This window comes from Pantherophis guttatus, chromosome 2, assembly GCF_059756535.1.
Source record: "Pantherophis guttatus breed Tessera chromosome 2, ASM5975653v1, whole genome shotgun sequence".
Taxonomy (NCBI): domain Eukaryota; kingdom Metazoa; phylum Chordata; class Lepidosauria; order Squamata; family Colubridae; genus Pantherophis; species Pantherophis guttatus.
The window spans coordinates 93,938,652-93,955,034 of record NC_142064.1 but is presented as its reverse complement, the minus strand read 5'-3'; the positions used below and the strand labels follow the sequence as shown (position 1 = coordinate 93,955,034).

General features: G+C 37.5%; 2 protein-coding genes across 3 annotated transcripts in view; both read left to right on the top strand.

Moving 5' to 3' along the window:
- The window catches only part of TRABD2A (TraB domain containing 2A), an 84,265-nt gene extending 80,757 nt beyond the window's left edge, over positions 1 to 3,508 (top strand). For both annotated transcript variants that reach the window (XM_034410709.3, XM_034410710.3), the window contains exon 7: positions 2,700 to 3,508. In XM_034410709.3, the coding sequence (XP_034266600.1) occupies positions 2,700 to 2,871 (172 nt within the window). In that variant the 3' untranslated portion in view covers positions 2,872 to 3,508. The remainder of the gene's footprint in view (positions 1 to 2,699) is intronic.
- Positions 3,509 to 7,677: 4,169 nt separating this feature from the next.
- The window catches only part of DNAH6 (dynein axonemal heavy chain 6), a 174,552-nt gene continuing 165,846 nt past the window's right edge, over positions 7,678 to 16,383 (top strand). The window contains exons 1-5 of the mRNA XM_034410708.3: positions 7,678 to 7,782; positions 9,097 to 9,351; positions 10,220 to 10,396; positions 12,111 to 12,361; positions 15,799 to 16,066. Coding sequence (XP_034266599.2) covers positions 9,103 to 9,351; positions 10,220 to 10,396; positions 12,111 to 12,361; positions 15,799 to 16,066 — 945 coding nt within the window. The 5' untranslated portion in view covers positions 7,678 to 7,782; positions 9,097 to 9,102. The remainder of the gene's footprint in view (positions 7,783 to 9,096; positions 9,352 to 10,219; positions 10,397 to 12,110; positions 12,362 to 15,798; positions 16,067 to 16,383) is intronic.

Here is a 16,383-nt window from a genome sequence, read left to right as displayed (position 1 = left end):
TTTAGGCCTTTTTAAAACCATCTAAATAAATCAGCTTCACTATACTTAATACAGTAAATTCTATCATTTAATTAAGTATTGCAAAGAAATAATAGTGTAGATGTGATTCTTTTAGCTTTTGGAGTTCAGCAACAGAGGCTGAACTCTTAACATTGCAAGAGAAGGAGGGGGGAAAGGCTTGGTTCATATTTTCCACACCATCCAAAACCTGGTCATATTTTAACTTGATGCTTCCAATTTTTTTCCTTCATTACTCAAATCTGCATATCAGAAAGTCCTTATTCAAATATCCATGTTGTGATTGGATAAAAGGTTTATGTGTCACTAGCCAAAGAACAAAACACTGTTATCAGGGGTGGGTTCTACTTACCTTTACTACCGGCTCTCATTGCGCCCGTGCGCTCTTCTGCACATGCGCAAAAGCTTCTATGTATGCGCAGATCACCTATGATGACATTGGGGTCAGTGGGCGGAGTAGAACCCGCTGGTTTTACTACCAGTTCTTGCGAACCAGTCCGAACCGGGGGCAACCCACCACTGACTTTTATCCTATTTTGTGTAATTTATCCAAGTTTGGGAAGCACTGTCTTATCTTGTCTAAAAGCCAAAATAGTTCTGTTTTAAGTTCTCAACCTTAAGAAAAAAAGATCAAAGCTATGGTTACAAAGAACAGGCCTTGCTACAAAAAAATTCAAGAAAACGTTATCATTTCAAAAGTGAAAACATTCTGAGGTTCCAATTGTCATTTACTAAAATAAATTAAACATTAACAAATGTTAAAAATAATAATTGTAATTGCTATTGCCATTACATTCTGGTATTTTCTTGTTTCATTGTTAATAACTCGACTAAAAGATGGATGAATATACAGTAGCTATATAATCTGAAAGTATAGGTAGAAAACTGTGACAGCATATACCGTAAATTAATCATTCCACATTATTTGGTTTGGAGCAGGACCTTTTATAATACTGAGCACTGGAAAAAAAAGTTTTTCTGTTGATTTCTGGAAATTAAGCAGGATGTTTAGTCTTGGTTCCTTTTTGGAGAGATCTGCCATCAGTATTGTTTGTTTATGTATTAAATTTATATGGTGCCCATCTCATTACTAAAGCTATTTATTCTTCGCATAAACTGCCAACTGGCTATTTTCCATATGTCTGTGAACATTTTTAAAAAAAAAACTTCAGGGATGTGTCGGTTTAAAAGATACATTAACTACCTTCAAATTTCCCATGTTTTGTTTCTTTTCGTTTAATGCAGGGGTCCCCAACCCTATGGCTGTGGCCCATGCTGGAGCATGTGCGCAGCTCAACTTGTGTGAGGGGCGGGCCAGTAGACATTTGCACACATACTTTTGGCCTGCTGCTTGCGCAAGTTGAGCTGTACATGCGTGTACAGGCCCACCTTCGTGCAGCCCAGTTCCCTTCTTCCCCCAGCTGGGTCAAGCCACAAAGGTTGGTGACCACTGGTTTAATGCACTGCCACACAGAAGTAGAGTAGAATATTGCAGTTGGCATAGACTGACTGGTTTAATTTGAAATTAATATATTTTTATTTAATTGATCAATATTTACTTTCAATTTTTGCCTGGAATTTTACTTTACTTTACGCTTAACAGAGCACTAATAAACCACGTGGTTCGACAGGGATGCAAAATGATGTCAGGTTTTCACTTTTCACTCACACATGTCGAATACCAATGATCCATTTCTTGCATCTTTTGCATGGTTCATCTTTTGGAAATTTAGTTCCAGTTTCTGGGGCCTCTTCTAGAGGTTATCATCTCCCCATATATGGCATATTAATTGGGTAAAGAAAAGTGAGGGGAAAGAAGAGAATCTGTTTTTAAGGAAGCTGGGATGGAATGCTTTCAAGTTTATAATTGTGCTTATAGCCAAGGTTAATATATTTCTGCCCAAGAAAAAAATCTATCCTCAAGCCAAAGAGGTCAGAATGGTGGATCAATTACAGAACGGCCCAAGGTTTAATGGTTCCGTGGGAAAAGTCAGAAGCTTTAATACTGTTGATGTTTCTGATCCTGAAAGTTAATTTAAATCAATGCAACGATATGGGAAATATCTGACTATTATTCACCTTAGGAAGATTGTACAAAATCTCAAAAGATTATAATTTGAATTGCTTTGGGGAAAAATTGATATTATGGAGAAAAACAAAGCAAGCCGATGGATTTGCATACTTCTGCAAAATATCTGTTAATGTTTACCGAGGATAGAAAAGTAGATGGAGAGAGAGATTTTAAGATGTGCAAACGCTGGTAATAAGGATACGAAGTTGCAAGGAGCAAAGAAGCAAAAATGTCTGCGAGTTAGGCTCTTGATTTGTTACATAAAGTCAGAGTTGGGAATGTCAACAGAAACGTACAAATTCCCACTTGAATGCAATGGGAAAGGATTCCTTAATACCAAGAAAACCCTATCTGAAGTCACTGGCAGCTATAATGTAACAAACGTTAGGAAACTGGATCACTTTTACTATGTATTATGCAAGGAATGCATGTGGAAGATTCAATGGATGGCTTCCATACTTGGTCAAAGATCTACATTTTTTGTGAACTGTGCAGAGTAATGCTTCTTATTATGCAACTGTAGCTTTTGACAGGGCCTGTCCATCTCTTCCCCCCCCCCTTTTGATCAACTGCATTTAATTGGGTTTTTTATTTCTTTTTTGTCTTATAGCACCACCGAGCCACCTCTGCGGATTCATATCATTAATGGTTACATTTCTGTGGAACCTCAGCCACGAGGACACAAGCAATCCCGCCATATCCAGGCAGAAACGAGCTCTTCTAGCAGACCCTTTCTATTCTTCTTCACTTTGACTTTTGTGTGGTTTATAATAATCTGTTGAAGCTAGAATGACTCTCCCATATTCAGCTATGTGCCTTTAAAAAAAAGGGAGGGGGGTTGGGGGTAGAGAAAAAGGAAAGCATTTTTTTTTTCCTGAACAGGAAATCATCTGTGTGGATTTTATTCTTTTAGAAATCATCCTTTTCCTGAATCTGGACCATTAACTGGATTAACTGTTTTGACCATACCCAATGCAGGAAAAGATATTTTTTTAATGAAAGCCATTATTTATTCTTCCCTTGCAGAAGAATTATTTCATGTTGTCCCAGAATTATTGGGAACTATATATGTAACATAGCTGTTATTTAGCTGTATGGATTTGACTTGAATACAATTTATTTGGGGGTTGGTTTGTTTCTAGTTTTATGGTAAAGAAAATGTTCAGCACTTTAAAGCAATAGGAAGAGATTAAAAAGAATGCCAGATTTAACTTGTTCCCTTCCTTCCACCTGTTCCTGAGAGGCCTTGTTCTCTGGCTGTAACAGCAATTTCTTCCACTGACATTTTATCCATCTGTTCCTTTTTTAAAAATTCTCTAAGTTCAAAAACTAGTTCCTTTCTTTTAAACAATGACTATTACTGTAAGCTACTATTTGTACCCTATTTGACTCCTATTTGAAATAAAGAATGCTCCCTAATCCCAGTCTCTTCAGAAAGATTATTAAGCCTTGCCTAAAGATGGTGGAGCTTCTATATATGACAGAACATCTGTTTCTAAGCTGGCAGAGTAATATTCTTTCTTTTCTCGAAGAGCAGGTGGTGGTCATGGCCAGGAGGGCCTTTGCACAACTGCGGACTGTGTGCCAGTTACGCCCTTTCCTGGACTGACAATCCCAGTCACTGTCACTCATGCCCTAGTCACTTCCTGTCTTGACTATTGCAACATAGTCTACATGGAGCTGCCCCTAAAGAGATCCAGAAGCTCCAGTTGGTGCAAAATGCAGTGGCCCGCATGGTTTTGTGCAGACCTCAGTGTGCACATGTATTACTGCGGGAGCTTCATTGGTTGCCGATTTGCGGGTGCAATTCAAGGTGCTGGTTGTCACCTTTAAAGTCCTACATGGCTTGGGACCAGGTTATCTGAGGAACCATCTCTTGCCAGTCACATCTACCTGACCTACCAGAGCGGAGAGGCAAGGAATGTTGTGGGTCCCATCCCCTAGGGAGATACACCTAGTGGGACCCAGAAGAAGGGCCTTCTCTGTAGTGGCTCCCTCTCTCTGGAACATCATTCCCCCAGAGATTAGAAAGCCCCCTACTCTCTTCCGGAGGGCACTTAAAGACCTGGCTCTGCCAGCAGGCCTGGGGAACGCAGAGTGGGATGGAGCCCATTAAATGGTTTGTGTGATGTGGTGGGGGGTTATATTATTTTATTATTTTTTATTAGTTTTATTGTTTTATATATGAGGTTTTTATATTCCTGTAAGCCTCCTTGAGTGCGAATAGGCAGCAATATAAATTTCCTAAAATAAATAAGTAAAATAAATATTAGTAAATATTTTAGACAATGAAATTTGATCAATTTTTCATGCAAAAAGAAATAATGGATATAAATTCAACACTCAGAACCTAACTCAGATCTATCAATAGGTAAGAACTGTTTATATCCCTTTACAATGCTTAGTTCCTAATCTCTTCTGATTGCAATAGATTTTGACCGGAATAGAAAAACTGAATGAATGGTTCAACTAATTGATGACCTAGCAACTTTAGTTCAGATCATGAGGGTGGATTGGCATATGATTATTGGAGATTCATCATTAGTGTTCAGTATGAATTTGACTCAACATATCAAAAAGTGTCATACTACGCAAAACACGTGTAGATGAATAAACTATGCCTTTTGTCACACTTTGGCCTTTTCTTTCTGCTCTGTCTGCACCATTTAGGTTAGAATGCTAAAGCAGAGTATAGTTGTCCCCAAATTAGCGTTAAATTGTAATTGAGACTGTTAATTAGTCTTATAACTAATAATTTTCTACAGGGTATAATTGAAATGATCATAATGGGCATGAAAATGAACTCATGCATGGAATGTCATGGGTTCTTTTGGTCTACTATTTATAATATCACAAAATCAAGAACTATTGTTTTCAATATGTTTAGAGACAAAACCAAAGCAAAATCAGTAATCTAATTCTAACTTAATTGTGCAAAAATGTTTGAAAAGAATAAGCAAGACTGAAGAAGTGAAAATGATACAAAGGCAATGTATCCAGATGCTGAATTCCAAACCCTGTTAGCCTAGCAAAGGAGCTGGAACCTAAATTTGACAAATAATACAAGATTAGGGCTTGTGGGCACAGTTTGTAAAGACTTCTTTGCTATAGAGCACGGGTTTCAAACTCGTGTCGTCATATGACGTATTGTGATTTTTCCCCTTCGCTAAACCCAGCATGGGCGTAGCCAGTGCATGACACTTCCTCCCGCAGGCTGCGAGTTTGACACCCGTGCTTAACTCATTTTTACACAAAGGGGAAAAAACAGTCCAACCTATAAAAAACAGCACCACAAAAACAGATTAGGAACACAAGTTAAAATAGGGAAGAAAATGGTAAGTGAACACCTGTCAATTATGTATTACTGTATATAAAAATTGCCAAAGAATTCCATGTAGGCAAATACAACGATGAGGGGCTTAGTAAAAGGAGAACTAAAAGTCAAGCAGAAAACTTCCAAAATCCAGGAGAGACTATAGAAAGCAAACCATAGTAAGTACCTATAGGAGCTCCATTACAATATGTTCTTAGGATAAAACAGCAAGTTCAAGAACTCAGCAACGTGGTTAAAAAATAATGACAAGAAAAAAATGAAGAATGTTGGGTTTGAAAAGAAAATGAACATCCTGTTCAAGAGAGATACTTCTGAAAAAGAAATGTAAGCATACAATACATGTATATTATACCTATATTATACCTTTAGGAAAGCAATGTTACTGAAAAAAAGAAACAGAATAAAAAATAATAAGCCAAAGATATTAAGGCATGAGATAAAGAATTCAATCAAATCTGTTTCCCATCACTAAGCCTCTCCACTTTTCTAGCTTTACAAACTATCCTTGTTTCAATCATGTCCTCACACTGACTCGTTTTTTAAAATCCTGCTTTTATTAAAAAATAATTCAAATATTCCCCCCCCCTCCTATTTTCCCCATAACAACTCTGTGAGGTGGGTTGGGCCAGTGGTGGGATTCAAGTAATTTAACAACTCGTTCTCTGCCCTAATGATTTCTTCCAACAACCAGTTTGCCAAACTGCTCAGAAAGTTAACAACCGGTTCTCCTGAAGTGCGAACTGGCTGAATCCCACCACTGGGTTGGGCTGGGAGAGACTGCTGAGCCCAAGGTTACAAAGCTGGCTTTCATGCATCAGGTGGCACTTGAACTCAGAGCCTCTAGCTTGGACATTGCTTTCTGTTCTTTAAATTTTCGTCTCTTTTTGAGGATTTCATCAACCACAACTTTCTTTTTCCCTTCCCTTTCACTCATTCTTCATCACATTTGTTTTGTGATTCAACTTAATTTTTTTATAGGGCACACCACCTTGGCATATATCTTGCACACTAGTCATTACATTTTGCATTCAGTGAAGATTTATTGTGGGCCTTTTCTTGTTTTACACATTTCTTAAATAACAAATTCTGCACTCAGTTTTTCTTTCTGCACATTCATAAATCACCTAATAGCATTCTATTTAGCTTTGATGCTTATATACTGAGCTCTAATTTCATGTAAGGCAAAATGCATGCTGTTACTCTTAAAGTCACTTTCTTTTATTATTATCTATTATTAAATTTATTATGGCCACCCACCCTAGAAAACTCTGGCTGTTGTCAAACATTTATTATTCGGAGGTTGTTTTTTTATCACTTCAGTATACTGAAATATATTTTTAAAATTACAATAAAAGAAAAATATTAAATCTGACCACATGGGAGTAATATTGATTTTTTTTCTAATAAAGCAAACTAAGATTCAAGTCACAAGCAGCAAACAGATTTCATCAGTTTATTATCTGAGGTAGCTCTGTCTGTCCATTTCACTCCTCTGGATTCGTTACAAGCTATCCTCACCAAAAATTCCTTTCTTCAATATTCTTCCACACCTTTCCATCTTCCTGACCATTTGAAGAGTCACATTTACTAGACGGGAAGCTGCGCTCAACCACAAGTATAGCATTGCACTGGCACTAGATGTCGCTCAAGTGACGTTAAGACTGAACAAAAAAAGTTTCTTCTCTAGACTGGAAAATCCTATGCAAGACACAATAAATTAGGCACTTAACCTTAGGCATGTTAGGCAAAACATGAATAGAATATGTGATGCTTCGCAGGGCTAGTGGAAAAACTGATTAGAGGGCTGTATATCCATCTACTTCACTGCCTTTACACTAGATGGGGACAATCATACTGTGTGGTATTTGGAGATTTATTCCATCAATGCAACGCAATCTCATTTTAATATGGGCTGATTAGTGTACATTTAAAGTGACAAAGTTGTCCTGTCCTGTCCTGTCCTGTCCTGTCCTATCCTATCCTATCCTATTCCCTATTCTTGAGCAGCAGTTCATCCAGCAAAAATGCTTAAAGATCTGGCGATGCTTCGGATCGCAGGGCTGCCAAGGATTAAGCATTAATCTCTTCCATATGGCATCGTTTGGACAGCCGTGACTTGGCTTGGGGGAGGCGGCTGCGTTTAGCAGGGGAAGAAAACGAGGGCGGGGCTCATTAAAACCCAGAGCGACCGCAGGTGACACGCGGAAGCCCTGGCGTGGTAACCATAGTGACACTAGCTTCCCGCCCCTTCGTCGCGTCCCGCCCGGGGAATGCTGGGATACGGTCCTGGGGACTGTTGCTTGGCAACGGGGCGACTCTCTGGAGGGTCTGAAGTTTCTGTAGTTTCTGGACGGGAAAGGTAAATTCCCCAACGGTAAACCCCGCGGGTGTCCCCTCTTCTTTTCTAAAAATGGGGAAAGTGAGGGAATTCCGCTGCTCCGACTATTGCAGCCCCGAAAGGATGCTCTCTTCCGACTTTTTTAGCAGCATCCCTTTTGGAAAAGGCATTTGAATCAGGTTTCCAAAAACTGCCTCGTCCAGAGAGAGCAAGGGGCAATCGAGGGTGCCAACTTCTTTCCTTTGCCGTCGCGACATTTAAAATAGGAGAGAGAAAGAAATGTGGGCTCAACTTCTAAACAGAATAAATCATGCTAATTATTACTCTTTGCCTTTCTCTGTGCCTGCCTGCCTGCCTGCCTGCCTGCCTGCCTGCCTGCCTGCCTATCTATCTATCTATCTATCTATCTATCTATCTATCTATCTATCTATCTATCTATCTATCTATCTCTTTGTCTGTCTATCTGTCTCTTTGTCTGTCTATCTATCTATCTATATCTATCTATATATCTTTCTTTGTCTGTCTGTGTCTATCTTTCTTTGTCTGTCTATCTATCTATCTGTCTATCTATCTATCTATCTATCTATCATCTACCTCTTTCTATATCTAACTATATATTTCTATGTCTGTCTGTCTATCTGTCTGTCTGTCTGTCTATCTATGTCTATTGATATCTTTCTTTGTCTGTCTGTCTGTCTGTCTATCTATCTATATCTATCTATCTATCTCTATCTAAATATATCTTTCTATGTCTGTCTATCTATCTATATCTGTCTCTATCTATCTATCTATCTATCTATCTATCTCTTTCTATGTCTATCTATCTATGTCTATATCTTTTTTGTCTGTCTGTCTATCTATATCTATCATCTATCTCTTTCTATATCTATCTATCTATCTAACTATATCTTTCTATGTCTGTCTGTCTGTCTGTCTATCTATCTATCTATCTATCTATCTATCTATCTATGTCTATCAATATCTTTCTTTGTCTGTCTATCGATTGATCTATATCTATCTATCTCTTTCTATATCTATCTATCTATCTTTCTATGTCTGACTATCTATCTATCTATCTATCTATCTATCTATCTATCTATCCATCCATCCCTCCTTCCCTCCCTCCCTCCCCCCCCTAATATTTTATGCTGCATCTTGATCCATCCAACAGTATGATGTTTCTCAGATCTTAATGTGCTCATACCAATACACATTTTCTTTTTATATTCTTATCCATTTGCCTTAGTTTGTTCTTGGTTACAGGACAATGTTAATGTTTATAAGGCACTTTGTTTATATTAAGACTTATATTAAGGTTGCATATTTTATTTTCAGGCCACTATGTCAAAAAGAGTCTTATTGCCTTCTATTCCGTCACTGGAATCAACAGTTAGTAGAAGCAATCAGAGTTCAAGTGAAGAGTCTTCTAATGGGAAAACTTCTCCTTCAATAAATGAATTAAGAAATAGACTGACCAGCGTGGCTCCAAAACAGATGGCACCAAATCCTGAAGCTCTGAAATTTGAACATAATACAAAATCTCAGGAAAGAACTAGAAAGCGGCAGCAGCCTATAAAGCTAGAACCTTTAGTAGGTTGATTTTGATTTTAAGACTATATTTTTAATTTGGAAAAAGTTGTGGGTTTTTTTCCCCAGATATGTTTAGTCTTATGAAAAATGGTGCATAAATACCATTACATTTAGTATTTATATGTAGAAAACTGAAGTTAAGTCTATATTTTTTTGTTGATTATCAGTTAATTTTGAAATGGGAACTTACAAAGATATAAAACAGTTTAATATTAGATTACTGCTTATCAGGGTTGAGGAAATACAGTTCTTCTGTATGAGTAAATGTTATACAAAACATTGCAGAGGTCAGTCATGTCAAATTAATCATAATTTCATGATCCTAAAATTTCATGGATCTCTCAGTAGAAAAAAATAAACTTTCTAAACTTGCAATTTACAATAGTTACATTAAGAAAGACTAATCAATGCATTCTGTAACAATGGAATTTTGACCCTTATAAATAATTCTTCCAATTAGATAAAAAAATCAGCCTAGTACAATTTGATTAGTAGAGGTTTCCAGGATTTATCCCCTGCCCAGAGGGCAGACCATGTACTTCCTAATATATATTAAAATCAGGAAATTAAATATTTCTTATCACTGTTATTAACACAAGATGGTTGGATGACTTTAAAAAATGCTATAAGTCACTAACAGTGTGAATCTTTGCTTTAAGAGAATGTGCAAGCCATGTAAAATAAAAGCATGGTTCTTCAATTTATCAGACTCCTGCCTTGTGGTACATGCTGTCTTCCCTATCCATAGTTAAAGAACTATGACAGAGTCTGTACTTAGCTAATTTTATTTTATTGTCTATTAACTTGTACAAAACATTTCTATTGATGAGTTATTCATTTTTTAAAACTTACTTCATTCTTAATTTAGCCTGCCTTAAAAATATATCAGCACCAAAAACAACCTGAATATATATACCAGAAGAACAGAGAAAAATTGTTAGCAGCTGGAGTATTAAAGCCTACAACTTCAGCAGAGAAAAGAAAATGGCCTGGTACGGTGGAGGCAATTTCAGCTGAACTCCAAGAAGAACTGAAAGAAAGACAGGTATTGTCTGTCCTTACAGATTGGGAATGCATATTTTTATTTAAATACTTTAATCTTCCCTTCAAATAAATACAGGTAATCCTTGATTTATGACCACAACTGAGCCCAAAATTTCTGTTGCTAAGTGAGACACTTGTTAAATTAATTTTGCCCCATTTTACAACCATTCTTACCACAGTTGTTATCAGGCAAATGTCTTACGGACCACCTTTCTTCAATAGTTTCTGTCCATTATACTCAAACAACTAAGTAGTACTTGCTAATTGTCCTCATCTATCAGAAAGTATGGCAGGAGGGGTCTCTGCAATAGGCATTCTTTTTTTTTTTTTATTTGATTTATATGCCGCCCTTCTCCGGAGACTCAGGGCGGCTTACAGTGCGTTAAGCAATAGCCTTCATACTTTTGTATATTTATACAAAGTCAGCTTATTGCCCCCACAAACTGGGTCCTCATTTAACCTACCTTAGAAAGGATGGAAGGCTGAGTCAACCTTGAGCCTTGGAGAGATTCGAACCAGCAGTAAATTGCAGGCAGCTGTGTTAATAACAGGGTGCTTTAAACCACTGTAGTACCAAGGCTCTGTTCAATTCTCTTCAAATGTTGCAAGAAAGTACAATTATTTGAAAATTCAAAGAACTTTCTAACCCCACTTGTCTGAGATAAAAGAAATACACAGTGTCTCATGAAGCATTTAGAATAAATATATAAACATTATTATTTATGGTTAATATTGAAATTTTGTACTTGTATTCTCAATACTATAAAAATAATCATCAGGAGTGAAGCCAGTTTCAAGCAGTGCATTCTCTATATAGTAGCAATTTTCTTCCTTTGGAAGAGCTTGCCTGCTGAGGCAAAGATGGCCCCCACCCTCAGAGCCTTCTGGAGCTGGATGAAAACACAACTTTTCCAGAAGGCATTCAGGTTTTAATTGTACAAGCCGTGCCATATTCAATTAATTCAATGTATTATTTACTGTTTAGCATGGATTAAACTGAAGCATAATTGGGTTACCATTTTAATTACTATAACAACTTGCATTGCATTTATTCTGTAAGCAATTTAGAGATGTCTGGTTTCAGGTGGTAAACAAATGTTATCAGTAAAAAAGCATTAAATAAATAAACCCCTGAGAATTCTCATAGAGGATGCTATCTGTCATGAGCACTGAAGTAATGTGCAGGTGTTGGGCCAGCTGAATTGTGGATGCGGAGTGTGGAGAAAGGCAACTGGTGCTTTGCTTCAGGAATCCAAGTAGATTTATCTGGCCTGCTTACTTGATCACAACAAAGAGCTCAGAAACACTGTAGCTTTCAGATAATAAAATTTCTCATTAAATCTGAAATGGACATCTGAATATGGTTTCTTCAAAACACTTTCAATCCAGGCTTACTTGAATGAAACATAATTCCACACTATGGAAGAAAGTAGAACTTCTTGTTAATTTAATTTAGGAAGGGAAAGGTTCCAAACTTTTATAAACCATTCTAGTATACAGTACATAGTGATAAACCATGATATTGATTGTCTTAAAAATATATAAGGGAAGCAGTTATAAATATTATTGTTGTGCAGTAAATTTGCGATTTTATACTCCTAAGAATCTACAAGAAAGTGCTGGGTTTTTAAAAAAAAACACCAGGAAATCAATAGAACCTTTTTTTAAAAAAATGTTGAGTTATATATATAAGTTCCTTTCCTTTATTATCGCAGATACTGAGTGCAATGGTACGAGTTCCAACTCCTCCTAAGCAACCACGTAGTATATTAAAGACAAGTGCTTGCAAACCAAGTTTGACTCCACCTTTACGTACATTTAGTGAACCGGAAGAAGTAATTAAAGCTAATGTTACAGAGCCTCTACAGATTATAAGAATAATATGTGAAAACAAAAATCTTGGATTTCTATACATGACTCCTGCGGTGCCTAAATCATCAATTGAGTATGACACATATAACCTGAAGTGAGTTGCCTTTAAATGTTGAAATAATTGTATGTTAAAAAACAATAATGTTATGTTTAACATGAATTCCAGATTTACCACTTATAATACCAATCTCTGTTCTACTGATGGTTAATATATTTACTCAAAGAAATATATATATATAAAAGTGAAAACCACTCATGGTGTAATTATAAATCTGGAGGGCCCGGGACAGAGGTTATTCCTCTGTTCTGGTCCTATTGGATCTTTCAGCAGCATTTGATACCATTGACCACGGTATCTTGCTGCGTCGCCTCGAGGGGCTGGGAGTGGGAGGCACTGTTCTACGGTGGTTCTCCTCCTACCTCTCGGGTCGAACGCAAGCGTTGTTGGCAGGGGGGCAGAGATCGACCTTGAGGTCCCTCACCTGTGGGGTGCCCCAGGGGTCGGTCCTCTCGCCCCTCCTGTTCAACATTTATATGAAACCGCTAGGGGAGATCATCCATGGTTTTGGGGTGAGGTATCATCAGTACGCTGATGATATTCAGCTCTTCATTTCCACCCCAAACCAACCCAGTGATGCCCTTGGCGTGATGGCCCGGTGCCTGGAAGCGGTATGGGTCTGGATGGGTAGAAACAGACTGCAACTCAACCTGGCCAAGACCGAGTGGCTTTGGGTACCGGCATCTCAGTTCAGGGGAGAGGTGCCATCGCCGACTACAGGGGGTGAAGTTTTGCCCCCTGTAGATAGGGTGTGCAACTTGGGCATCCTCCTGGATTCACGGTTGAGCTTAGAAGATCATATAACGACCGTGACCAGGGGGGCATTCGGCCAGATATCGAGATGCCCTACGCACAGTTACTCATGCGCTGGTCACCTCACAGATTGACTACTGTGATGCTCTCTACATGGGGCTGCCCTTGAGGACCACTCAGAGGCTTCAGCTGGTGCAAAATGTAGCCGCGCGGGTTGTGATGGGAGAATCCCGATACTCCCATGTTACACCCCTCCTGCGCGGCTTGCATTGGTTACCGGTTGCCCTCCGGGTGAGATTCAAGATGCTGGTGATGACCTATAAAGCCCTACATGGCTTAGGTCCAGGATATTTGGCGGACCATCTACAGCCAGCAACAATATCCCATCGCCCGGTTCGCGCCCATAGAGAGGGCCTGCTCAGGGTGCCGGCGGCTAGACAGTGTCAGCTGGCAGCTCCCAGGGGTGGAGCCTTCTCTGTGGGTGCGCCCACCCTCTGTAATCAACTCCCCTTGGAGCTCCTATTAGCGCCTGACCTTCGCACCTTCCGCCGTGAATTAAAAACTTGGCTTTTCAAATCCCTCAACCTGGACTGATGGGGTTTTAAGGGTTAAATTTTAATTTTTTTTTAGATTTTAGATTTTATTTTGTATTGTGGCTTGTGTTTTTATTATTGTGAGCCACCCTGAGTCCATTGGGAGATAGGGCGGCATATAAACCAAATATAAATAAATAAATAAATAAATAAACAAATAAACAAACAAATAAATAAATAAATAAATAAATAAATAAATAAATAAATAAAATCAATCTCCAGAACTGTAAAGCCTACAAACTTGAAATTTGCCACATATGTTCCTCTTGGCTTCTAGATGCTCACTAAGAAAGGATTTTTCGAAATGATAGGAGAGCCTTCTGTGGGGCAAGCCTGAGAGAGAGAAGGGGATAGGATACGGGAGGCTTCTGTGGGGCAAGGCTAAGGGAGAGAAGGAGATAGGATGGGGAGGCTTCTGTGAGGCAAGGCTGAGGGAGAGAAGGGGAGAGGAGAGGCCAATAGCAACTACTCATTAATTTTCAAGCTGTAAGTGTCAATTTATCAAGCCCCATCACATCGTTTCATAGCGAAACACAGGTATCCAGCTAGTAATTTAATATAGTTATATCTAATTTCTATATTTTTCTTACATGTATATGTTTTAACATAAATGCGGTGCTAAAATTGAAAGCTTGTGTCTTTTTCCTTAGAAAGAGGAAACTGATATGAAATTATCAATTAAGGAACACTGTTAAATTTTGATTAAAAAGGCAATTATATAATGTATACATCTCAAAAGACATAGACTATAATTAGGGTGTGTCAATTTTTTCAACTTTCTGGTGGCTCAGCAGACTAAAAGCATTGCGATTAACACCAGCTGTCTGCAATTACTGTAAGTTCGAATCTCACCAGGCTCAAGGTTGACTCAGCCTTCCATCCTTTCTAAGGTAGGTTAAATGAGGACCCAGTTTGTGGGGGCAATAAGCTGACTTTGTATAAATATACAAAAGTATGAAGGCTATTGCTTAATGCATTGTAAGCCGCCCTGAGTCTCCGGAGAAGGGCGGCATATAAATCAAATTAAAAAAAAAAAACTTTCAATTTCCAAACATTAGGAGTGCACAAAAATTTTGACACGCCTTGGGGATTGTAAAGATATTTTGGTTACTTTAATATAAGTAACCATATTAGATGTGCTTGTTAAGTAACTACATAAATATTATAACTTTTTAATATTTTGTTTGTTTCATGAATGTATATGGGATTTTTTTCAAACAGTTATGGTAACATAGAAAGACAGTATTATTAGATGCCAAATATCTATTTCGTCATATAGTTTTGTCAGTATTCAGGCAGCTTAAATACCCTCGTGCAATTAACAGTCTATTGCTGAAAGAGATGGGGAGAAAATGTCTGTCACTTCCATTAGAACTATGCAGAGAACATATCATATGCTTTGAAAACATGAATTGGAATATCCACTCACTGCAGAGCATGACCCAATACTCAGATTCAGAGCAAATTTTGTTAAAATCAAAATATATTGTATCCTAATCTAGCAAGGAAAGAACCAAATTGCTGTCGTATTATTGTTTTTAGCAAATTGGGACAACAATTTGATGCAGGATAGAGCTTTATGCAAACACAAAGTGTGCTAAATTGTACAAAAATTGAGCAGGGACATTTGAGTACTAATGCATTTAGAAACCCTGATTTATGCCTTTGTGTGAACAACTAAAGCTTGGATGGATGGGAAATGCATATGCTTTAGTACTACCATTTGCATTGAAGGTGAAACCGGTGCCATTCTGAATCACTCCGTCCTGGATAAATAAAGATTTGCTTCATGTCATTGTAGCTTGTCGTGGATTTTATATAAATGTGATGGGATGAGGCTGCATCTAATAATTTAAAAAACAATGCAACATGTTCAGTTATTCAGGATATGTCAGAAAACGTCTTGCAATGATCAGAAAAGTTATGTTAATTGCCACCCTCCCTTCTTGAAAATTAATAGATTGGTAGTAAACCCCATGATACGGAATGATACAAAAATAACAAGTATTATTCTGTTAGGTTCTGTTTCCTACAGGTACAGAATAGACATATATAGATAATCCATCACTGCTTATTCATGTCTATAATTTATCATATTAAACAAGATGTTTTTTTATTTATTTTTAGAATTGTAAGCTATGACTGCATAAACAAAAATGACTACTACACTATTAGTCCACAAGCAGTTATTCATACATATAATGGAGAAGTTGAATATCTGGAACTTGAACGCTGGGAGCAAGAATATGTCTATCATAGGGCACTTATCAAAATCACTATATTTGCTATATTTCGCAAATGGAAGTCATTTAATGTATGGAGAAAAAACGTCCGCTGCAAAACGATTAATTCATGTCGCCGAGCTTTACAGAAGAACTTATTCATCGTTAATGCTGTATGTATTGAGGTTTTTATTAATGAAATAATACATATGAAGGACATTAGATAATTTAAAGCATTATATTGTTTTGAAGAGGTCACTATTTAATATCAAAATGATTTACAGTGTACTGTAGGTTTCCTTGTGTGAAATATATTGATATTAACATAGCTGTAGTTCCACAGCTCTAAATTAGTGCTGCTAAAGTTTAGTTAGTATGGAAAGTCAATAAAGCTCATAATCTAAAAAATTTATGGAGATTGAAATATTTTACAAACAGAAAAATAATTGAACTATCAGAAATGCCTGTTAATACAAAGGGGAAGTTTTTC